The following is a 25,463-nucleotide window of genomic DNA, read 5'->3' as shown; positions in this document are numbered from 1 at the left end:
GACAACAAAATGATATGGCTTTGCAGTAGTACTTATGCACAGCAGCAAAAGGTTACAGAACCTCTTTTATTTTCTGCAAAATTAGTGTTTGAGGAAGCAAAATGTTTATAGCTGAGCGATGACAGCATTCTATTTAGACACACATGACAGAGATTATAATGTGGCACAACCATAGGTGTGAAATTCATCTAACTTAATTGCAGCTGACAACTTATCAGGCTTTGTATTATTACAAGATTCAATATTAAAGTCTGCCTATTATGATGCACGACATGCTGTGTCCAACATCATATCAACCTTACGTATTGCCACGACTGAAAAATTGTGTGGCATGGCCCTCCATAGCACTTCCTGATCTCAGAGGCCACAGTATCAGCAAAGTGGTATCATTTATTTTTCACTACCAGGTGGAGTTGCAACACTATCAGCAATAAGATTTCTATCAGATATATGATTGATTTAACCCTTTAACTGACATGCCCAAGATGATTTGTGTATCTGAAATGTTCATAGAGTGGTTCTGCAATCTACTGAGAAGTTGGTTAAACTAAACGTATAGGGTACGTTTTGTTTTTATACAATAGACGACATGACAAAGTTTATTGACTGTCAGTGTTGATCATGTCACTTGTTTTCTTTGAATTAGGTTGTAGGCACATGCTGCAAGTACAAGAATAATATTAGGCTGAAATGTTCGTGAAAGCTTTGTTATAGCCACTAAGCAAGTTTATTCACCATTTAAAAAAGTGTTGCAGAGTGCCTTTTGTAAGCTCATTCTACATTGTCTACCGCTGCATATTCTAACAAGATGCTAGCAACTCATCGGTGTAATGTGCAGAATTTTGAATGTGTGGCAGCCACAGATGAGCTCAATTCGAAATAAATGTAGATTACACAACAAAGCTCAAGTTAGAAGAGAAAGCATAACGATACAGGTCTGACATGTGTTAAGAAATCAACTTCCCAGCAAGGATATAACTTGCTTTCCGTAAGAAAACGCCTCTTTTATTCTTCCTTTTTTTAACTGGCAATACAGCTGTGTAGAAGATAAAATATACTTACATCAAAGTTTGCAATGATCCTCTCCTTTGTGACACTTTTTGGTATGACGATAACTCCTCTTTCAACTTGATAACGAATCAAAACCTGAGAAATCAAAGAAACTTATTTTGAAATCAAAGGACATCACAGAACTGTACCTGGGGTTTGGGGTCCTATAATGGAGGGCTACAGATTATTTGCAACCAGGTGGCCATTTATGTGCATTGAAATCTTAGTACATAAACAGAGTGCCTCTACTTAAATGTGGCTTTTAAGTCCTAATACATAACCCACAAGTTTGTGCTGGTCAACAGAGCGCCAAACCTTCTGGCCACTGGTAGGGGTCCAGAAGAAAACGAAAGAAAGGAAAGAAAAAGAAAAACAGCCCAGCAGCTACAATGCTTTCACTTCAAATTGTAGCTTTGAGCTGCAACAATGAAACTCAGAGTGAGAATGTGACTACTGTGGGCATCTGTTCACACAGAGATTTGTATGACTGCACACAACTTATAATCGATAAATTTATTTTTAACCAACGAGTGCGTTTTACGTCAAGTGCAGTACTACAATGACCAATGCAAGTTGCGTTACAAAAAGTCACAGTTTCACCCAAAGGGCGAAGCAATGAATGTGATAGCAACATACTAGAATGTATGTATCACCTGAAGTAAGGCTCACTGGAAGGTATGAATTTGGGCGAGTTGGATATGCATATTTAATGAACAACGCCTAATCGGAGATATACGATTCTTTTTAATTTGATCGTTTTTATTCCTTCTTGCTGACGTGTTTTTTATGCATGATGTCAGCCCACGAGGCATGCATATAAATATGAGTTTGATTATCAATAAAAGTACTTGGGAGTCAGCACCTGTCCATCTTTTTTCTTGTGTGTTATTTCCGGTAACACGCTATTCGTGAAAAAATAAATTGAAGAAAAATAAACAATGTTTGCAGGTTTAGCAGCAGTATGAATTGCACTAGACAATAGATGTCTAACTAAAGGCACATTGTGTGGCATTCTCAGACACACATGAATAGAGTGAACTCAATGACAGCAACAAGGTGTGGTTAGAATGCTGTCATGATGAGGAGCACCGGCCGTGAGCAGTGCGTGCTCTCCCAAAGCGTATAAACATACCGTGTTGCCATTCCCTTCACCGTTTCAACTGTGCCACACATTCAAAGCACAACAGCTCACGTGACCTTCACTGTCGGGTGCGGAGGAAGACAGCATACATAGAGGCACCAGGCTAGCAGTGTACTCAGATTGCTGTCGCTCCAATGTGGCCACCATCGCACCCGCAGCAGATCACACAATGTACTACACTTGGTGAGCAGGCTGCACATGTGATCAGCCGTGCACCTGGAGTGTCCCTATAGTTGCTATCACAATAATCACACAAGAAGTAATGTTCATGTTTTATTGGCTGTATAAAATGCACTAAAATATAGGCTTACTAAGTAAACATGCATACGTGGTGTCATGCGGCCAAATACACACTTGAACAGAGTTCACTTAATGCCTACCAGAACCACCTTGTGGTCACTGAAGTATGTGGGAAACAGCATGCATTGCACTTGGGAGGCAACACCCTTTCTGAAGATGAGGTTTAAAACATGTGTTGTTACATGTATTAGGATTGTGTGACATTTGATAGCAGGCAAAGCCCTAGTTCGGCATGAAAAAATGCAACGAGCCAACTGTTTTCGCATCGGAGATTGTTAACGTTGAAGTCTCCAGTAACGAGCGCCGGTGCATCCTCCAGGCACACCACAAAGACGTTAGGCATCACGAAGTTAGTAATGTTGGTCTGGGAGGTCTGGGAACACCCCCTCAGAGGTCTTTGCCTTAAGAGCATAGTTCTGTGCAAACGCTCATAAACGGCGACTCCAGCAGCTCAGTGATCATGTCGTTTGGCGATGTTAATTAATGCACTTGTAACCAGGCAAGCCCACTGTCCAGGTTTCACAGAGACAGAGGAGTGGCGCCTCACAGATGACTTGATCGTGCGAGATGTCAAAGGCGTGTATGGCAACGACTGTACGTTGATGAAGCATAAAGCTAAGGTGCGGGGTTCCTCGAACAAGGCACGTAGCAGTGACCATGTTTAGCCAATGGTTTGTAGCCGATGAAATTCCTCAAACAAGGCACAATCCATGGTTTTTCCTTCCATGGTAAAAGGCAAAGTCTTCTGCGTTAGTGAGACATAATCCATCCAGATTAGTGGTTCGGCTTAAGGCAATGTAAATGAACTTCTGTGGACTGCAATTATGATAATTGTAGACCACCTCACTCTATGTTCCGCCCGGTGATTTGCGCATGTGACAGCACTCGCTTGCATTACAGAGAACTGCTTGCGACAGCAGCTCACACCCGTATTCCTTTCCAACGTCACAGCGGCAGTATGCAGTTTAATGGGAACACAATCGACAGAAACGACAGGGCCAGCTACCTGATGTATGGGTTTTGACTAGAAGTGAGTGGTCTTGCCGGTTGCTTGAGAGTCAAACTTCAGCCAAGGACATTTGGGGAGGCTTATTTCATCAAGCTGCACATACTTGAGGTTATCCATCGCTACATTAACCAAGCCATTGAAAACGTCAATGTTAAGGGTAAGCATGTACGGTTTTCTTAAGCCCAGAACAACTTTTTGTGGCAGGTTACCTACCTCAGCAGTGACAAGTAAGTCGAGCCAACGCTTAGCACTCTCGCAGTAGGCACCGCTGCAGTAGTTGAGCATGGTGTCATCCGCATTGCCCTCAGGAATGGCATGCACGTCTTGGATGGCGCCCGGTGTGTTGTATGCCTTGGTGCCCTTGTTAGGGTTATATTTCCTGATGCCACGAGGACAGTGGCACTTTGCGCCGTATTTGAAGATGTAATAGGCCTCAAACCTTTCGACTTCTATCTTCCTGAGTGCATGACCATCACCCTTTTTTGACAGGGTGATGAGGATATAGTGTCTCTTTGGCGGATTACTTGCAGAATCGGGAAGTAGGAGAGGTGACGCCAAGTGACCTCATCGTTGAAGACGTTATCACATGTTCTGCTGCATTTGTAGACATTACTGGCCAGGACAGGGGGCAGCTGCCGCAAGTCGCTGCACAGGATGAAGTCCAAGCTGCCGAAATGGTCCTTCTAATTGTCGGTAATCTTTCGCAAGTGGCCGTCGACACGTGCTAGAGCGTCACTGCTCATCAGAGCAACTTCATGCACTATGACACACTTGATGTTCCTAAAGCTGTATGGAAGGAGTTGGGTCGCTGTCACGCAAGCCCCCATCAGCGTGCATGATCAGCTTGAAGGCAGTGTGCACAATGAGTCCCTCGATCACAACCTCTAGCTTGCCTGTTGTGGCACATGTAACGTACGCATTGTGCGTTCACATGGAGAAAGTGTTTATGCAGCGGTTGTACGCGTCCATGACAAGGTGCAGAACAAAGGTCTTGCTACAATCTGCAACACAAGTCATGGAGATTCATAGTGGCTCAGAATTTGGCATTGTGAGGCAGTGGAGGTCCTCACAAACAACCTCTAACTGTTCTTTGTGAGGCACATCATTTTACTGTAGGCATCACCGGTCATTACATTCTGACGCGAGCAGGCGTTGGCGCAATGGCCTGAGGCCGCAACAAGGTTAGCATTTGGGGCTCCTAGCAAATCTTCTTCATCATTATGGTGAAATAAAGGAACATGTTACAGGTCAGTTGACCTCCGTAGCGGGCGTTTAATGTCATGAGCACAATCTGTGCACATCTGGAGGCAGAGGTGATGCAGTTGCTGGAGGTTGAGCTTGCTGCAAAATCAGAAATTTTTAGCAGCAACGCATCCTGGTGTTCCGTGTACATATGCTCAAAAGCATTGATGTCTAGAATGTCTACTTTGCAAGAGAAAAGAAGAAAGAGCGTGACTGTTCCACACTTGCAGTTCATTATGTCGTCGATGGAGTAGGAGTGGTACCAAATCACAGCTTGCTCACGCCGTTTTCCGTAGGTGCACATGTGCGCAGCAAAGTCTGCCAAGCAAACGCCTGGCAAATTTTCCGGCCAGTGTTCATAGCTTCACAAGACTCCAAATTTACAGATGTCGATAGATACCACGTCGAGACTGACTGCTTCCATTTGCACGCGCAATTTCTGCACGTGTGTGTGCTCTACCGGAAGACATGTGCCAATAAAGATGATTTGTCAACTGGACTTGGACGTGTCTACGTCCTTCGTACCCTACTCATAGCATATTATTAATGTTTTCCTACTGGGAAGGTTTGTGGTTTCGAATGTATATGGCACTTTGTAGTTTTCTCTTTCTGTAAATAAATTTTTATCTTTCTCTCTTTGTATGTTTGTCATTGTCTTCTTAGTCATTTCTACTGTTTTTATTTCCATGCATATAAATTTACTTTGTATTTGTAGAGATCTTGAAGTGTATTAACCAACTTCTGCTGTGAAATTCGCCTTAATTACTGACGCAAAAATAAGGAACATCCAAGCTTAATTTTGCAAGAGAAAGCTCAAAAGCAAATATTTTTAAGAATAATGCAGTTTTTTATCCACACCTCCGCTTAAATAAAGGCTGCTGCAACACTGTCACCCAGAGGTATGTTAATAACTCTTGTGCATGTGTTGATGAGTTTCTGATGCGGGCGAAGTGCGAAAACACCCATGTACTTAGATTTAGGAGCACGTTAAACAACCCCAGGTGGTGCAAATTTCCGGAGTCCCCCACTACGCCATGCCTCATAATCATATTGTGGTTTTGGCCCCATAATAACCCATAATTACCCATAATTCTTTATGGTTTTCTCATATTGTAAAACCTTCGCAATTAGGCCCAATATAGCAGCAGCATTACCAGCAGAAAATATTCTATGCATATTGGGTACCTATGTAGACTGATCACACTATGCGAATGTAAGCACACTGTGTGACTTCCATCTTCTTCATGTGTACATATCAGAAATCACGCGTAAATCTTTCACATCTCTACAAATCATCATCAGCACATGCTGCGTTTTTGTTGTCACGGCTTGAGCTCGGCGACAATAAAGCAGTTTTTAGAGATCTTAATACACAATGCCCCCAAAAGTTATAATTAGAACTTAGTATAATTAGTTATAAATAGTTATAAAGAAGGCAAAGCCCTATTTTTTAATACTGTGTAAACAGCCACCTGAAACAAAAAGGGATTTTCCGCCGCTTTTCACCTTTTACTGCCCATTGCAGGGACAATTAATAAAGATATGAAGAGATAAATATCTGTCTGCACTTCCACAGAAGACAGTAAAGTCGAACCTCAATATAGCAAACACGAATTAAGAAAGTAAGTATTACATCTGGTTGATCATGCTTTATTGCAATGGAGTATTCTCCTGCTATAATGAAATGAAAAATGCGGGATCCAATACAGTATCAGTTCTAGCGAAGCAAATTTTTGTTTGCGTGTGCCTCAATATATAAATTCTGGTAGCAAAAATGTGAAACATGTACAGTCGCCAATCGATTTTTCAGATACCTTACAAGTCTTCACGGGAGGCTCGCCACCAATATGGTAGCACTCCATCATAGTCCTTATCGGCGATCAAGCGCGAAATCAGACGCACTGGCTAGACGGCCGTAGTAACTAAGTAAGATATTGATCTACGTGTGGTCCACTCCGTGTTCGAAAAGACTGTCGGCGGCATGCACGTTTTTATGTTTGCACTTGCAGACATTGGCGATCTGAGCGTGCGATAACACGTGTGGGCTAGACTAACAGTCGTAGTAGCGGAGTACGTATTCACGCGCAGTCGCCTCCATGTCCAAAAAGTATGTCGGCGACACGCACATTTTGGCAAGCGGCTTGGCTTGGTTGGGCCACAGTCAACAAGCCAACATGCCGATCCCATGAAAAAGCACTGATTGATCGCACAGTTGCGTATTCGAGGTGACGCAGAGCGCGTGTATATAATTTACAGTTGTTCCCGTGCCTCGTATCAACACGGCAAGATGTCGACGGGTCATCAAAATCCACAGGAGACCCTTTGCTGGCCCGTCGGAAGCACACCTTTAGCGCTTCATTCACATGGAAATTATCCCATTTCTTTACACTGATATCTACGTGTATGCTTAAACGAATATAGAATACATAACAAATGTATTTTCGTATTCGGGGCAACTTCTTTATAATGAGATTCGGTTTTATTTAATGTGTTCCATTACCTGAGCTGTTGTCTTGCCGTGTGCCTCAGCAATGAACTTGATTACAGGGTCTTCCAAGAGAACTGGTTCATCAGGATTTGCCCTGCACATAAATGCAGACAGGTTCAATGAAATTGATACGCTCAAGTACAAGTACTCAGCCTGCTTTGATGATTTTGATGCAAAATGATTAAGCCACATGGACCAGCAACTTCCGAAAAATAAAGTGTATGGCCTCAGAAAATTCATGTCCTACAAACAGATGTAAATAAAGTGATGCCTGCAAAACATGAATCCTAGAGTCACGGAACCAGTGATATATGTACTTGCTGCACTATTCTTTTCCTTAGTTATTCCTTAGTTATAAAAATAGTTATAAATTAGTTATAAATTAGTTATAAATTAGTTATAAATTTTCCTTAGTTATAAAAATATGCTTGCACCACTGTGCTCACATTCGATCAGTTCTTCCTTTTTGTTTTATTCCTGCAATTACTTCTTTGTTTTATGCAGCAGGTGTTTATACAAGGTGCTTCAGTGAACACTTTCAAAAATTCTTGAAAGTTGCCTGTGGCGGATTGCACAATTCTAGTTCATGAGATGGTCTACTCGAAGTAGCGGACACGATTTGCACAAAAAATTAAATGCATAATTAAATGACGAAAAAAAAATTCACAAAAATTTTAACTAATTATTTTATGGCCTATATTGTAATATACAAATTATAGCCGTGGAGTTCACAAAGCGGATCTACTTGGAACGAATTCTCACGATGACACCAGTTTCAATATAGTAATTGAGAAATGCATTGGCATTACAGTTTCTTATCAAAACGCCTTTTTGTGCATTCACGCACAAATGTAACAGGAACGACACTGCATTTCTCGGCAAAGTACGAGAACTAATATCTCGAAACTGGTCTCATCCTGAGAATTCGTTCAAATGGTTACGCCTAGCGAACTCTATGGCTAGAATAAGTAAATTACAATATGGGCTATAAGGTAATTAGCTAAAACCTAATTAGTGATTTTTTAAATGGTCTAATATGCATTTTAATTTTTTGAAATTAATGTCCGCCTCTTCAAGTATAGACCAGCTCATGAACTAGAATTGTACTATTTGCCACAGGCAACCTTTAAAAAATTGTGAAGGTCTTCGTTGAAACATTCGGTATATGGTAATCAGTGAAACACGTCGGCATGCTGTTATGAAAGCCCACTTCAGCCAATTTATTTATTGAGTAGGTCTACACACCTCAAAGCTAAACTAGGGCTATGAGGAGCTCTGCAGTCAAGGAAGAACTCTGGGATATTTTTCGACCACATGGGTTTCTTTAACATGCACAGAGCTAAATACATTGGTGCATTTGCATTCTGCCTTTATCAAGATGCACCTGCCTCAGATGGGAATCAAACCTGTGAACTTACACTCAGAACAGAACACAAAAACTGCCGAGCCCCACTTCATCAAGTGAATCTCCTTTTCATTCGACATAACAAAGAATAGATGTTAATATATTTTGCGCAGTTTAACATCCTGAAACAGTGGGTTACAAGGAACACCATAGTGGAAGATTCCTGATTAATTCTAACCAACTGGGGTTCCTTAATGTGCACCTAATGCACAGTACACAAGTGTTTTTTGCATTCTGCTCCCATGGTAATGAGATCACTGTGGCCGCTGCAGCCAAGACCAAAATTGCAAGCCCGTGCTCAGCAGCGCAACGCCATAGCAACTGAGCAACTGCAGCGAGTCAAAACATGTAGATGTACCCATAAGAGGTACATTTATAAACAGCCAACAACAGATCTCATTGTGGCACTAGCAGGACTCAAAAGAGAACAGAGAAGTGCAGGCCATGTACTGAAATTGTTTTAGTGGATCAGAAATGCTTACGTATGACAGGTGCAGATTCATCCAACTTTTCCACACCCCTCAACATGACATGGTGAAAAAAAATTGAGTCAGGGTGTTTACCAACTTGGCATTGCCAAATTCCCTGAGTTTTCCAGGTTTTTCCTGAGTGCCTTTGCAATATTCCCTGAGTGACCCAGAAATTTGTTTTATGTAAAGATGGGCTGACATCATGTCGCCCAGTGCTGTCACGCTCTGGCAAGCATGTTAAAGAAACGACCTAATCCAGTCTGAATAGTAAGGAGCAACGTTTATTTTGCTCCAGAGGAAAACAGAAAGTAGGTGTTAGTAAAATGCACAGCGAATAAAATATCTTCAAAAAAATTGTAAAACCCATTGCAAATTGAGTCGACCATTCTCAAATACGAATACAAAGGAGATGCAAATAGAAGCAAATATTTTCAAATATGAGCTATTTCTATCAACTTATAGCAAGCTCATTGGTATGACGCCTGAACTTTGTAACAATTGAGATTCTCTCTCAGCAGCTGGAAAGTCAACCTCTACTGTCCTGACTTACTCTCAGCCTGAGCAGAACGCCTCAGTGTTGCGTTTCACTGCTTTTAAGTGTTTATTTGGTTTGGATGATGGTCAGCTGCATCTCGGCGTCATCCACCACTTTGTTTTTTGAGCTTAAGCTTCTTGAAAGAATCAATGGCACGCTTCCTTTACCGTTCATTCCTCAATGCGTAGGTCCTTTGTGTCCTCGTATTCCTTCCGCCGCTCGTTCGCCCCACGGACCATTAAGCATCCTCCTGGTCAGTTGTACAGTCAACGTCCGATTTTTCTAATTCCCTAAGGGCCGCGAAAACGTCCGAGAAAGTGGGCAGTTCGAAAACAAGAATGCACGTATTTTGTTGCCCTTATGGGTTTAAATCGCCGCAGGCACATCCGAAAAAGCTTTGAAGGCTTGCCAGTACACTTATTAGGCGTATCGGTGCTCCTACTATGGCAGGAGATGACGGGTACATGCGTGTATAATTAAGGAATACATAATGTGTTCAAGAGAATAGACTGGTGGGCTAGTTGGTACTACATAACTAGCACTGCGTCTTCGTTTCCTTCTTTTGTCCTCGTGTTCTTTTTTTTTTGGTGCTTTCTCTCAACATAATGTGTCCCATAAGAATTGCCCCTTCCCGCACTTCTTATGCTTCACCGCAATACATTTGCACATGTTTCGCCGCATGGCAAAATTGCACTAACACAAAACTAACTTTCGGAAACTGGCTTTATGCAACGCAGTGTGCTTTCTGAGCATCGAAGCCATGGAATCGCAATGACCACAAAGCCGGAGTCGGTGCCATTGTTGACAGCGGCAATTCTTTCAATGAAAAACACGGCACCGAGCAGCAAGAAGCTTAATAGCAAACGTCAAAGCAGCTAGGCCTAGCGTTGCGGTGGTAGTGACTACGGCTGCCATCGGATCTGCGTGCGAGAGCGCCGTTTCGAGGCCGCGAGGCAATAGAAACGGCAGCGGTGGTGGCTTTGATTAATTCCGTTTCGGACCTTCGGTCAGGGCAAGAAGTCCGGAAAATCGGACGGCGAAGGGTTCTTGCGTGCAAAATTTCAGATACGTTTTCAGAGACGTTCTATGGGGTACGTGGTGGTGCCGCGAAGCCGTCCGATTTATCGGGCATCCGGCAAGTGGGCCATTGACTGCACACTGGCAACTCCTCCAGCCGATGACACGGCGTTTAAGAACATTCCTTGCGATTCCTCTCTATTACTCGAGCCAGCTTTACAGCGACTTTAGTTCCCTTTAGATAAAATTACAGCTAATTTTCCCTCATAGAAGCATTAATTCCCCGAGTTTTCCCGGAGTATTTCCAGACTACTCAATATCACTGAGAATTCCTGGTTTTCCCGGTTGGTAGACACACTGTTAATTGAAGGTGAGTAAAGGGTGCTGCGTGGATTTCATTCCAAACGCAGTATTTTACAGCGCAGCTGTTCAGGGCAGTTTCACAGCGATTCTCATGTGCAGTGTGGTCGGTTTCAAGCACTGGCCAGAAAACAGCCAGCAACAGCCTGCATCAGAGCCCAGAAGCAGTCGTATGATCCGGGCATAGGTGAGAACACACAGTCACGCTGGCATCAGTGACGTGTCATCACTGACAGCCAGCAATTAACACAGCTCAACTAGACCATCAAAACAAAGACAGGCACTGGCATCAATAGAGCCACAACAGCATAAAGGAAAATGCATCGGAGAGAATATAGAAGGTTCTAAGCTCCGATATAGTGAAACGTTTGATATGACTCGGCTATAGTGAAGGAATCACACAGTGAAGCATTTGTAAAGTCTTAGGTAGGATAGGGCAGTGGCAGATCAGAACCCCTAGGACTTGTTAAGGATGTGAGAACTCCTTTATACAGCTTCACTGTTTTTATGTATGAGTTGCCCATATTGACATACATCTGCGAAGGCTTCTTTGTTTACTCCTTTGACAAACATCACACCAGAATAAATTTTCTTGAACTGCTTCATCATTATCATCAGCCTGGTTACGCTCACTGCAGGGCAAAGGCCTCTCCCATACTTCTCCAACAACTCCGGCCATGTACTAATTGTGGCGATGTCGTCCCTGCAAATTTATTAATCTCACCCACACACCTAACTTTCTGCCGCCCCCTGCTACGCTTCCCTTCCCTTGGAATTTAGTCCGTAACCCTTAATGACCATCGGTTATCTTCCCTCCTCATTACATGTCCTGCCCATGCCCATTTCTTTTTCTTGATTTCAACTAAGATGTCACTAACTCGAATTTGTTCCCTCCCCCAATCTGCTCTTTTCTTATCCTTTAACGTTACACCCATCATTCTTTTTTCCATAGCTCGTTGCGTCGTCCTCAATTTAAGTAGAACCCTTTTCGTAAGCCTCCAGGTTTCTGCCCCGTACGTGAGTACTGGTAAGACACAGCTGTTATACACTTTTCTCTTGAGGGATAATGGCAACCTGCTGTTCAGATCTGAGAATGTCTGCCAAACGCACCCCAGCCCATTCTTATTCTTCTGATTATTTCAGTCTCATGATCCGGATAAGCGGTCACTACCTGCCCTAAGTAGATGTATTGCCTTACCACTTCCAGTGCCTCGCTACCTATCGTAAACTGCTGTTCTCTACCGAGACTGTTAAACATTACTTTAGTTTTCGGCAGATTAATTTTTAGACCCACCCTTCTGCTTTGCCTCTCCAAATCAGTAAACATGCATTGCAATTGGTCCCCTGAGTTACTAAGCAAGGCAATATCATCAGCGAATCGCAAGTTACTAAGGTATTCTCCATTAACTCTTATCCCCAATTCGTCCCAATCCAGGTCTCTGAATACCTCCTGTAAACATGCTGTGAATAGCATTGGATATATCGTATCTCCCTGCCTGACGCCTTTCTTTATTGGGATTTTGTTGCTTTCTTTATGGAGCACTACGGTGGTTGTGAAGCTGCTATAGATATCTTTCAGTATTGTTACATACGGCTCGTCTACATCCTGATTCCGTAATGCTTTCATGACTGCTGAGGTTTCGACAAAATCAAACGCTTTCTCGTAATCAATGAAAGCTATATACAAGGGTTGGTTATATTCCGCACATTTCTCTATCACCTGATTGATAGTGTGAATACGGTCTATTGTCGAGTAGCCTTTACGGAATCCTGCCTGGTCCTTTGGTTGACAGAAGTCTAAGGTGTTCCTGATTCTATTTGCGATTACCATAGTAAATACTTTGTAGGCAACTGACAGTGAGCTGATCGGTCTATAATTTTTCAAATCTTTGGCGTCCCCTTTCTTATGGATTAGGATTATGTTAGTGTTCTTCCAAGATTCCGGTACGCTCGAGGTCATGAGGCATTGCGTATACAGGGTGGCCAGTTTCTCTAGAACAATCTGCCCACTATCCTTCAACAATTCTGCTGTTACCTGATCCTCCCCAGCTGCCTTCCCCCTTTGCATAGCTCCCAAGGCTTTCTTTACTTCTTCCGGCGTTACCTGTGGGATTTCGAATTCGTCTAGACTATTCTCTCTTCCATTATTATCGTGGGTGCCACTGGTACTGTATAAATCTCTATAGAACTTCTCAGCCGCTTGAACTATCTCATCCATATTAGTAATGATATTGCCGCTTTGTCTCTTAACGCATATATCTGATTCTTGCCAATTCCTAGTTTCTTCTTCACTGCTTTTGTGCTTCCTCCGTTCCTGAGAGCATGTTCAATTCTATCCATATTATACTTCCTTATGTCAGCTATCTTGCGCTTGTTGATTAACTTCGAAAGTTCTGCCAGTTCTATTCTAGCTGTAGGGTTAGAGGCTTTCATACATTGGCGTTTCTTGATCAGACCTTTCGTCTCCTGCAATAGTTTGCTGGTATCCTGCCTAACGGAGTTACCACCGACTTCCATTGCACACTCCCTAATGATGCCCACAAGATTGTCGTTCATTGCTTCAACACTAAGGTCCTCTTCCTGAGTTAAAGCCAACTACCTGTTCTGTAGCTTGATCTGGAATTCATCTATTTTCCCTCTTACCGCTAGCTCATTGATTGGCTTCTTATGTACCAGTTTCTTCCGTTCCCTCCTCAGGTCTAGGCTAATTCGAGTTCTTACCATCCTATGGTCACTGCAGCGCACCTTGCTGAGCACGTGCACATCTTGTATGATGCCTGGGTTAGCGCAGAGTATGAAGTCTATTCCATTTTTAGTCTCGCCGTTCGGGCTCCTCCACACCCGCTTTCGTCTATCCCGCTTGCGGAAGAAGGTATTCATTATCCGCTTATTATTCTGTTCCGCAAACTCTACTAATAACTCTCCCCTGATATTCCTAGTGCCTATGCCATATTCCCCCAATGCCTTGTCTCCAGCCTGCTTCTTGCCTACCTTGGCATTGAAGTCGCCCATGAGTATAGTGTATTTTGTTTTCACTCTACCCATCGCCGATTTCACGTCTTCATAGAAGCTTTCGACTTCCTGGTCATCATGATTGGATGTAGGGGCGTAGACCTGTAAAACCTTCATTTTGCACCTCTTATTAAGTTTCACAACAAGACCTGCCAACCACTCGTTAATGCTATAGTATTCCTGTATGTTACCAGCTATATTCTTATTAATAAGGAATCCGACTCCTAGTTCTCGTCTGTCCGCTCAGTCTCGGTAGCACAGGACGCGCCCGCATTTTAGCACTGTATATGCTTCTTTTGGCCTCCTAACTTCACTGAGCCCTATAATATCCCATTTACTGCCCTCTAAGTCCTCCAATAGCACTGCTAGACTCGCCGCACTAGATAACGTTCTAGCGTTAAACGTTGCCAAGTTCATATTCCAATGGCGGCCTGTCCGGAGCCAGAGATTCTTAGCACCCTCTGCTGCGTCGCAGGTCTGACCGCCGCCGTGGTCAGTTGCTTCGCAGCTGCTGGGGACTGAGGGCCGGGGTTTGATTGTTGTGTTCTTTATAGGAGGTTGTGGCCAAGAACTCACCAGGGTGGCCAATCCTGCTCTGGTGAGGGAGTGCGTTACCGGTTCTGGTCATAACATATTCAAGTTTTTGTGTACACACAGAGAATTAATAAATTTCAACGTGTGCTCCTTTTGTTGCCCAAAGGATATCCAGGTGATATTCTAATTCCACCCATCTGTTGGTCAACATTTCGTGAGACATGGATGTTATGATGTCAGTAATTCTGCGTATGTATGTATGTATGTATGTGTGTATGTGTGTGTATGTATGTATGTATGTATGTATGTATGTATGTATGTATGTATGTATGTATGTGTGTATGTATGTATGTATGTATGTATGTATGTATGTATGTATGCATGCATGCATGCATGCATGCATGCATGCATGCATGTATGTATGCATGCATGTATGTATGCATGCATGTATGTATGCATGCATGCATGCATGCATGCATGCATGCACAACAAAAACGTGAATATGTCACATGCAATTCAAGATAAAAGATATGTGTCCATATGTCATATTTTCTGCCTTCTACATGTTTGTAATCAGGGAAAGACTTCTGGGACACCCTGTATTTATATATTAGTCTATGGATTCAACACTTCTGCATTTCACTGTGATATATATCTTCTTTTTGTAGTCCTGACATCCGTTTTACTACATGCATAGCCATGAAAAAATGTAGCGTAAATGGACAACTGAATGACAATGGTCACAAGCACAAATTGATTTTTGCTGTTGGACATTGTTGAACGACATACCACACTTAATTTAGACGGTTGTGCCTTCCTCAAGTACACCGTAACACGTAACAGAGCTCAAATTACCCACCCTAATATGTCATTTACATCTCCAGTCACCACGCACGTGCCCGACCCATATGGTGACCCCAATAACAACCCCTTTAAGGGCAGAGCCTGTCTCGGCGGCGCTATGGGGACCGTGAATGCGTGAACACGTCATCTCCCGTCGAAAACACCTTTTGTGGACCCACCCTAGAAAAATTTTCAAGCTGTAACGGTAGCTTACAATGTATGATTACGGTATTTACCAGATTGTAACGCGCGCCTTTTGTTTTCCAAGGAGATTGGGCCGAAAATTGCCAGTGCGGCGCAATCGGACACGAAACCAACACCCCCTTCATAGAGTTTGTACGCTTTACCGCATAACACAACTGTATTGCGGCGAAGCTAACTTTAAGAAACCGGCCGCCATTATAAAGAATCGGGTGCGCGTTAGATTCCTAATTTACACTCTTAAACAGTTGCCCCCTTTGGATGTATATTTGTCCCACAACAATAATCGTAATCTAACTTGCTTGCGTTTACTTTCTTGAAAACTCGGCACTCGCTGTTTTCCTGTCGAGAATGCTGTGTCACGCTGATAACGCGTAAGCCATTCGTGACTTGGAAGTACCGGGCTCGCAGCGTTAAAAAAAGGAAATACGGGCAATACAGATGACGATTATTGTGGTGGGACAAGATAAGCCCCAAAGAGTGTAAATTTTTAAGAGTTTTTATTTAGGAGCTTTATACGTCATTTCTATGTTAATATTCTAGCTGCTTCGGACACTTGGTGGGTGCACGTTTGATTCGGGGGCGTGTTTGACTCGGGCAAACACTGTCAAATGAATTAGCGGTACGTATGTATTGGCGTTTTTTATGCATATTGTTCAATTCCACCCACCGTATAATTTGAACAGTTTCGTCAGTCCCGTCAGGATCGAATTATTGCAAGTTTGCTCTCTCTCTCTCTCTCTCTCTCTCTCTCACACACACACACACATATATATATATATATATATATATATATATATATATATATATATATATATATATATATATATATATCAAAAGTCCATTTACAACCCTTTTCCCCGTATCCAAGCCAATATGCTTGTACAGAAAAAAATACGAGTTTCTCGCATGCTACTTCGTGCATAAGATTATAAAATGTCAGTGTTATGAAGCATATGGTGAAATATGTGGAACAACCCATGTTTTCAATACAACTGGTTGCACCACCTGCGTACTCTGCCGCCTTCGCATGCCAACTGGACTAATACCGAACGGAGGCCACCATTCTTTGTCGGCTATGGCTAGGAGCAGCCTTTACGAAGTTTTGTTTTTTGCATTGGAATGGCCGACAACCCTACGTACGTGTGGTGACTATGGTTGCAAGGAGACCCATCAACACTTTCTATGTGTCCGTCCTCGTTACAGCATATTGAGCCGACCGTCTGCAACTGCACTAGCTCGCTTTGATCAAAGACCATTATCAGAACAAACCATTTTGGAATAGTGACTTTATACGTCACCACCATAAAGGACGAAGAAAGCACTCCTGTGGACACATAAAAAGTGGGTGAGCATTTGATTCAGAGGCAAGTAAGACTCGAGAAAATACTGTCAAATGAATCAGCGGTACGTGTGTTTTAGCATGTTTATGCGTCCTGTTTAACTCGACCCGCCATATATTTCAATAAATTTCATTGGTCCTGTCAGGATTGAATTAACGGAAGTTGACTAATATATACATATATGCAACCAGACTTAGATTCAGTGTACAGAATATAAGACAACTGAGAAATGATCAGTTTTTCTCAACACAAAGCCTCCTATCAATATTTTTTTGTATACTGTGTCCCGACTAAGGCAGGCCAGGCTGCTTAATAAAGGCCTACGAGATACGATAATGGGCCCAACAGTGTTTAATTAGCAGTTGCTTTACGCATAGCTTGTAAATCTTTTTTTGCGATACCAATTATATAGATGCTCCAGGCGCATTTTTGCTGTCACCGTCACTGTGATGTTCCATATAAAGTCCAAGGGCAATAACACAGTCCCCGCACACCGTATACTGTATGTGGGAGTGAAAGCATGCGAGGGTGAGCCAACGATCGTGACTCAATCTCGTGCGTGCAAGGGAAGAAAGCAGGGAAGAAGCGCCCTGTCCTCCGTTGCGCGCAAGGAAGCAGGGGGAGAGGAGGTAGGGGGGTCGTTGTACTTTGCCAGCAATGTGTAGGGCGCGGTCGCGCAGGCTATATCTTGAAAGCGATTCGCTTTGAGGGCAAAGTCTAGGTCGGCCGACAGCTTGAAACTTTACGCATGCTGTGTTTTCGCTGTTCAATTTACGTTGAAGCGATAGACAGCATGAAAGGCACTTGGCTCGCTGCTACTGCCACGCTTCCTCGTGCCAGAGTTTTGAGAGCGAGTGTCTTCTGTCATCGAGCGTGATCTGTGCATATCTGCACGTGCGCACTGACACCACGCTTGCACATTTAGTTAGTACGCGAGTGTTTCCAAGTTGATACGGCCGACAAAACTACAATCCTTACTTCTTATGGCTGTCTACTAATTTGCTATTTGCAATCGATACTTTGCGTTTCGGGCAAAACTGCGATTTTTTGTCATCACTGATTTTTTTTTTATTTAACATACTGTTAGTCCCATTGGGACTGTTACAGGAGTGGATTTATCAGCAAGATACAGGAGTACAGTATACAGTACAGTACATAATACGCCAGTTACACATCAAGCGGGCAACAATACAAACAGTATAGAGTACAGTACCGTAATGCGCGAGTTACACACCGAGTAGGCAACAACACAAAATCAATACAGTCTAAACATAATCATCAGGTCTGGATTCTTGACAAGACTGACAAGGCTGCGAGCTCAGCGAACATTTCCAAGGAATCCTGCGCAGTTATAGATTTGTCTAGGCTGTTCCATTCTCTTATGGCTCGAGGGAACAAGGAAAAGTAATATGTGTTGTTAGCACAAGAGTATTCATTAATCGTAAAGTCATGCTTGTGATGTGTTTCTCTAGAACGATTAAAACTAATGTAAGTAGCAGGATCCATGTTAAATGCGTTATGAATTAATTGATAAAGAAACTTGAGTCTATGGAGCGTGCCGCGGCTTGATAAGGTGTCTAGGCTTGCGTAGGAAAGCAGCTCTGTGGGAGAATCAGTGCGCCGGTATCTACGATAGATAAAACGAACAGCTTTTCGTTGAACTGATTCGAGCATGTGTACATCTTTTTGCATATATGGAAACCAGACGACGTTTGCATATTCTAAGATTGGACGGATGAGGACATTATATGCGAGTAACTTGGTATCTGAAGTCGCAAAGCGCAAGGTGCGCTTAAGGAAGTATAAACTGTTCATTGCTTTTTTGGTAATGTTTTGTACTTGGGTTTTACAGCTGAGACGATCAGAAACAATCACACCAAGGTATTTCTTTTTAGTTACTGTTCTGAGAACGCCATTGCCAGTACCGTAAGAGAATTAAGTTTTGTTTTCTTATTTGTGACAGACATCACTACAGTTTTTTCCATATTGATTGCCATTTGCCATGTATTGCACCACTTTATGACGTTGCCCAAAGCTGTGTTTAACCTTATTTGGTCTGCATGAGTGTTTATTTTTTGGTATAGCACGCACTCATCCGCAAAGAGACGCACCTTCACATCAACGTGGTAGGTTATGTCGTTTATGTATAAGATGAATAAAAAGGGTGCTAGCACAGAGCCCTGCGGCACGCCAGAAATGACCGGAACGATATCAAAAGCATGGTCATTGTATTGCACATATTGTCGGCGTTCCGATAAGTAGCTGGCTATCCACCTTGTAACGGGACCATCGCCTAGTATTTTGTTTAGTTTGAAATTCAGTTTAGCATGTGCCACGCGATCAAAAGCCTTTGAGTAATCAAGGAAAATTATATCAGTTTGGCTTTGATGATTGATTCCCTCTGCGAGGTCATGAAAGATTTCTGCCAGTTGGGTAACAGTGGACAACCCTGCTCTGAAGCCATGCTGGTTTGGGTGAATGATGTTTTTTGTCTCAGTATGTTCTTTAAGAAATTTTAATAAGATGCGCTCAAGAATTTTACAACAGGTACATGTGAGGGATATAGGCCGGTAATTGGACGGGGACGTTACGTCGCCTGATTTGTGAATGGGCACAATTTTTGCTACCTTCCATTCAGCGGGCAGACAGCTGTCCTTAAGTGACTTAGAAAATATGAGGTATAGATATTCACTGATTGGTTCGGCATAGCGCCTAAGAAAGCAGTTTGGAATTCCGTCAGGACCACAACTCTTTCTTTCATCAAGGTTCAACAACAGAGAAAGAATCCCAGGTACACTTATGACCGGAGCGCCAGAAAGTTGCGTAGACTCATTAATATAGCACGATAATGGTCCTAAAACACCGTTATCGGCGGTGAATATCGTCTGGAAGTAATTGTTAAATGAGTCAGCTTGCTGCTTTCCACGTGTAGGCGAACTAGCAGTAACATTCTTTCTGTTTAAATGCCTCCAGAACTTGGCCGGCGAATTTTTAATGAAGTTGTTAAGTGTAGTGCCACAAAATCGTTTCCTAGCTTCGAGTACTTTATTCTTTAATTGTTTTGTTAGCGAAATTATGTTTACCTTTAGTTCTAAGTTTGGTCGTTGCCTATTTCGTTGCCTTAACCTATTAATTTTTCGTTTCATGTGGATTATTTCTCTAGTAATCCACGGATTGTGCTTGCATGTTGCCTTCTTTCTCAAAGGAATAAAATTTGTGATGCAATGCATCACGTGCTCTTTAAATTGTACCCACAAGGCGTCAAGAGTTATGATACTCTGAACATACAAATCATAAAAATCATTAAATTCATGAATAAGATACGTCATAACAGCCGCGTCGTTCGCTCTGTTAAATGCGCGCACATATTTCGTCGGACCGCGCTGGCGACCCAAGTTTGGCAAGAACAGCGTACACAGTACCGTTTCATGGTCAGAAATTCCTTTTGACACTTCAACTTTACAGTCATCTATTCTGAAGTAGTTACTAACAAACACCAAATCTAGTATAGAATTGGATGATCCTCGCGCACGAGTAGGCTCTCTAACAACTTGTACAAGTTCTAAAGTGAATAGGATACGATACATGGCATTACTTGTTGCATCAGTTGAGCTTAAAGTATCCCAGTTAACTAGCGGACAATTAAAGTCGCCAGCTAATATGATAATAGAGCCATAGACATATTTATACATGTAATCAAACAGAAGATCCAAATACACAGTTTCAGCATTTGGTGGCCTGTAGACCGCGCCCACATTAACAGATTTACATTTCAAGTGAACTTTGCACCAAACGGCTTCTACACCAGGAATGTCAGGCATTTGCGTAAAGGGTAGATCACGTTTTAAGACCAAGGCCACTCCCCCACCCCTAGATTCCCTGTCTTTGCGAATGATGACATAGCCCGGGGGAACGATTTCATGATCTTGAACGCCAGAGTGCAGCCAAGTCTCAGTGATCACAACAATATCTGGATTAAAGGCGAGAAGGGTAGCTTCCAAGTGGTCAATCTTATTTAGAAGGCTGCGCGCGTTTATATTTAATAGGGTTATCGGCAGCTGCGTGTTTTTTTGATGGATTGCTCGCATTTCCGTTTTTTTCAATTTTCTTCTCACTTTTTATTTCGACCAAGTCGTTTATTTCTTCATCCCATTTGAAAAGCTGGCCATTGATGCTTACTTTGTCGTGCACTAAGAAGACCTTCTCCTTTCTGTCACGGTTTGTTTTAGTTGTGTCCCATAGTTTCTTTTTGATTTCCCTGAGAGGACGTGAAAAATCTTCGCTGATAGAATATCCTGATTTTTTTAGTTTTGAGCAGCATTTGAAGATCTTCACGTTATCGCGATAGTCCAAAAGTTTCAATATCACTGGCCTGTTTGTTGTTCTGTCACTTCGCATTCGCCCCAGACGATGAATCCTTTCAATGCCTGCGACTTCAATATGTAGTATATCCTGAAAGATGTTTCTAGTTACAGACCCACGGAGACTTTCAGTGGATTCACCCTCTTCTTCATCCAACCCATAGATGATGAGGTCCGACCTACGACTTCTATTTTCCAGTTCGTCAACCTTTCTTGCCAGAAAGGACACATTGTCTTCAAGTGCAGCTATTCTTTCATTACTCTCAGCAACTTGTTTCTCAAGCATTCCGATCTTTTCCAATTTTTTGTCGATTGCATTAAGCTTTTGGTTAGCCACTGCTTTACCTTTCTTTATTTCTTGGATATCTTTCGCAATAGACTTCAGCTGTTCTGCAATGGTCACATCATCTGGACCCGGATTTGTTTCAACGTCCCCGCTAAGTAGTAGAAGAGCTTGAAAAAGAGCATGCATCGAGTACACAAGATCGATCAAGGGCCGTGGGCACGGCAGCAGGAGCAGACAGACGTTGTTACTACAGTAAACTTTTCCATAGCGTTTTCTTACCTGCAGAAGGTATAGAAACGGGTTGGTCTGCATAGTAGCACCGCTGCCGCGCCCACTGGTTGACGGCCTGTTGCAGCTTGTATTTATAGCATGGCAGTATGACGTCGACGATGATCCGCTTTCCGTTTCCGATGTTGATAGCGTGGCTCCTGATGGCACCGCAACGCTGATGTCAAGCAGGACTTTATCATTCTGGCTCCCAGTTGTAGATCCGAAGATAGGCGGCAGCAGATCCAGCGTCGAAATGTTCGCTGTTGGTCCCGATGGCACAAGCAGCAAACTGAGCGAAACCTGCAGAAGGTATAGAAACGGGTTGGTCTGCATAGTAGCACCGCTGCCGCGCCCACTGGTTGACGGCCTGTTGCAGCTTGTATTTATAGCATGGCAGTATGACGTCGACGATGATCCGCTTTCCGTTTCCGATGTTGATAGCGTGGCTCCTGATGGCACCGCAACGCTGATGTCAAGCAGGACTTTATCATTCTGGCTCCCAGTTGTAGATCCGAAGATAGGCGGCAGCAGATCCAGCGTCGAAATGTTCGCTGTTGGTCCCGATGGCACAAGCAGCAAACTGAGCGAAACCTGCAGAAGGTATAGAAACGGGTTGGTCTGCATAGTAGCACCGCTGCCGCGCCCACTTGGTCCAAGTGGTCAAAATTAATTGCCTATATTTATAATTACTTGCCTAAATGCGTAAGCTTGAATGTAAACTTGTGCATCACATTCGAAAACATAATATTCAACAGTTTTCTACTTGCTACATTTTCCCTAGTTAATTTTTTGTGTTCGAAAGTATTGGCGCAAAATGCGTAAAAGAATGCAAAGTGAAGGCAGGCTCATGCCTGTTGCACGTGTGACAGCAGCGCTCTCGAAAGGACTTTCTGAGAATCAACACTGTTCAATGGCTGACATGGTGACTGCGAAAAAGTGACAAGGTGAAGGCATAGCTGTTGGGTGCTGCTAGAAACAAACAACCACATCACGCTGTCTCATAGAGCATTGTGTAGCGGATTAGATCAGTAATAAGAAATACGAGCTATTTCAGCAGCAGCCAACAGCTATGTCGTTGCCTTAAGTTGTCCCTTTTTCGCTGTTTCCAAATCAGCGATTGAATACTTTTGATTTTTCAAAATCCCATTTAAGAGCACTACTGTTGCACACGAGAAACCTGCGGTCCCACCTTCATTTCGCAATGTTTTTCGCATTTTGCACTACAACTCATAATTTAGAGAGTTGGAAACTGCTGAATATGGTGTTTTCGAATGCAATGCGTAATTTGACATTACGCATTGGTTTACCCAAGTCTGCAAGTAACCGATAAGAGAAAAATCACCAGCATGCACAAGGTAACTGCTAACATAACACCGTTGGTCCCTTCATCATATCTCGTAGCCCTTCTTCAAAACAGCTTGACCCGGATTAGCTGAGATACATGGTAATGCCTAACTTTCATATAAAGTGCAAACACATAATATAAGACTCTCATTACTTTAACTCTACAAGTTAGTGACCATTATGACATTCAATATCAGCTTGTTCTAATCTTCTCATCCTTCTCTCCTTCATCAGCTCTTCAGCCAGTACAACAATATACATCATATCTAGCTTCTGCCATGGATTTTCTCCATCCTTATGCAATTTGCCTATGCCAGTGCAATTGTATCCTTCATTCCAGCTTAAGCTCTTGTCAGATACTGGCAGTGCCTTAGAAGTATGTTACTGCAGAGTTTGCATCCGCACGCAGTGATTGTGTTTGGCCTTTGATTTTATACTTTTTAGCATGTTGGCTTGCAATGTAGAGTACCGTACCATGGCCGATCAGGAGAGCCAAGTGGGCTGTAAGCAGTTAACGCCACGTTGTGCTCTTGGCAGAAGTTGAGCAGCTCACTCTGGTTCAGATATGGATGGCATTCCACCTGCAAACAATGTTCACAAGTACATACACATCCTGTCCTTATGTAACATGAACAGCCTGAAGATACAGGCGCAGAAGCCATTCACTTACTATAGCATTGGATCATCTAAAGGGACCATCATGCATACAGAATGCGTCCCACAATTACAGTGCTGAGGGAATGATCATCTCTCAAAATGACTAGAATAAGTACAGTTTTATCTCTTAAGAAATCACTCTTAACGTACTACATTACTACATGAGTCGACACACACTGCTGAAACGTCAATCACGACCAAATAGGTTGTCATTCCACCATCATGACATAACATATAATTACATACGCCTTAGCATCTACTACATACTCTGTTTTTCATCAAAAGTGGTTTTTCAATAGCAGTGGTGCTTTTGCACTTTTATTTATTGCCTAATTTGTTAGCTTTCTGCAGGTATTACTAGGGGGAATTTTTGCAAAAAATTGGCACTGCCTTCGCACCAGGTATTGCCACACTGCCTAATACGTGTAGCCGTGTGACCATTTAAGTCTACTTAGAACTTAACTAACACTTTTATCCTTTCTTTTCCCCCTTGGAGAGCCATGTGCCATTCGCATACTCTTCTGTGTTGCCGGTGTTCACAAAATGCCTGTCTCAGTGGGTCCACTACCTAGAGAGTGACTCTGCCACCCCTCCTAAAATTGCACACGTAGCTGGGATGTATACCAATGCTTCGAGTGATAGAAAAAAAGACACATTTGCATATCGAATTAAAAGTTTTGAGGAAGTCTGCCACAATTTGCAGATATTTTTTAATGTTTCAATTGCATAGTTGTAGAACTTATTTAGGCAAATCATCTCTGCGGAATCTCATAAGGTGGAGGAAGGTTCATGAAAGGAAAAATTGTCATCCACCCGATTGTAGCATGAAGCTACAAAGGAAACCCATATGTCTTTCTCAGAAAGAAAGCTTCGCAGTTGAGGGAAAATTCGTCCTGGTTCAGGATTCCAACTTCAATCAGGAATTTTCCTCTACCTTACGGGATGCCACAGAACTGATTTGCCATATTCAGTCTCCCTTTGCTTCAAGTCGTCGATTAACTCCCCCTCGCGCTGCAATCTGCTAGACTCCTGGTTAGCTCAGATGGCAGAGTGCCCCCCCCCCCCCCCCAGAATGGTGTTGGTCGCACGTTCGAATCTCGAACAGGACAAATTTACCCTCAACTGCGAAGCTTTCTTTCTGGGAAACCAGCATGAGTTTCCTTTGTAGCTTCGTGGTACAATTGGGTCGATGACAAATTTTACTTTCCAGAACTTATTTTTCTCGATGCTAACGCTGCACTCATTCTGGGTTTAATTTTTCAGTGTTTTTTCACAATACCTCTGAGTTATCAGTGTTGCCGACCTACATATGCTTGTATTCAAGTAACCTCACAGAAACGAAAGTTCGTTTTAGAAATGTTCACCTATTTTCTGAAGAAACTGCCGCAAGCATGGGCACTTTCGATGATAAGCATACAATTTCAGCACAAAGGTATAGGCGGCCTTAAAGAGTGGTAGATGGCCACTATTAAAGTTCAATCGAAGATAAAAGCACCATGTACACTGTTAGCAGAGGAGCCCTACACCCAGGCCATTGAAGCACTCAGGAGCCTCAAGAGCCTCAAGTTAACATTTTTGCAGAATGACCAGAAGAG

The 25,463-nt window shown here is 42.8% G+C and overlaps 1 protein-coding gene across 1 annotated transcript in view; it reads right to left on the bottom strand.

Annotated features, from left to right (window-relative positions):
* The window catches only part of LOC135903979 (aldo-keto reductase family 1 member B1-like), a 58,461-nt gene that overhangs the window by 7,681 nt on the left and 25,317 nt on the right, over window positions 1-25,463 (bottom strand). Inside the window, exons 7-9 of the mRNA XM_065434491.1 lie at window positions 23,686-23,792; window positions 7,243-7,324; window positions 1,063-1,146 (exon numbers count right to left, since the gene is read on the bottom strand). Coding sequence (XP_065290563.1) covers window positions 1,063-1,146; window positions 7,243-7,324; window positions 23,686-23,792 — 273 coding nt within the window. The remainder of the gene's footprint in view (window positions 1-1,062; window positions 1,147-7,242; window positions 7,325-23,685; window positions 23,793-25,463) is intronic.

The sequence above is a fragment of the Dermacentor albipictus genome, chromosome 1, assembly GCF_038994185.2.
Source record: "Dermacentor albipictus isolate Rhodes 1998 colony chromosome 1, USDA_Dalb.pri_finalv2, whole genome shotgun sequence".
NCBI classification, from domain to species: Eukaryota; Metazoa; Arthropoda; class Arachnida; order Ixodida; family Ixodidae; genus Dermacentor; species Dermacentor albipictus.
Note: the sequence above shows the minus strand (reverse complement) of the source record. Positions and strands in the feature narration are given on the sequence as shown.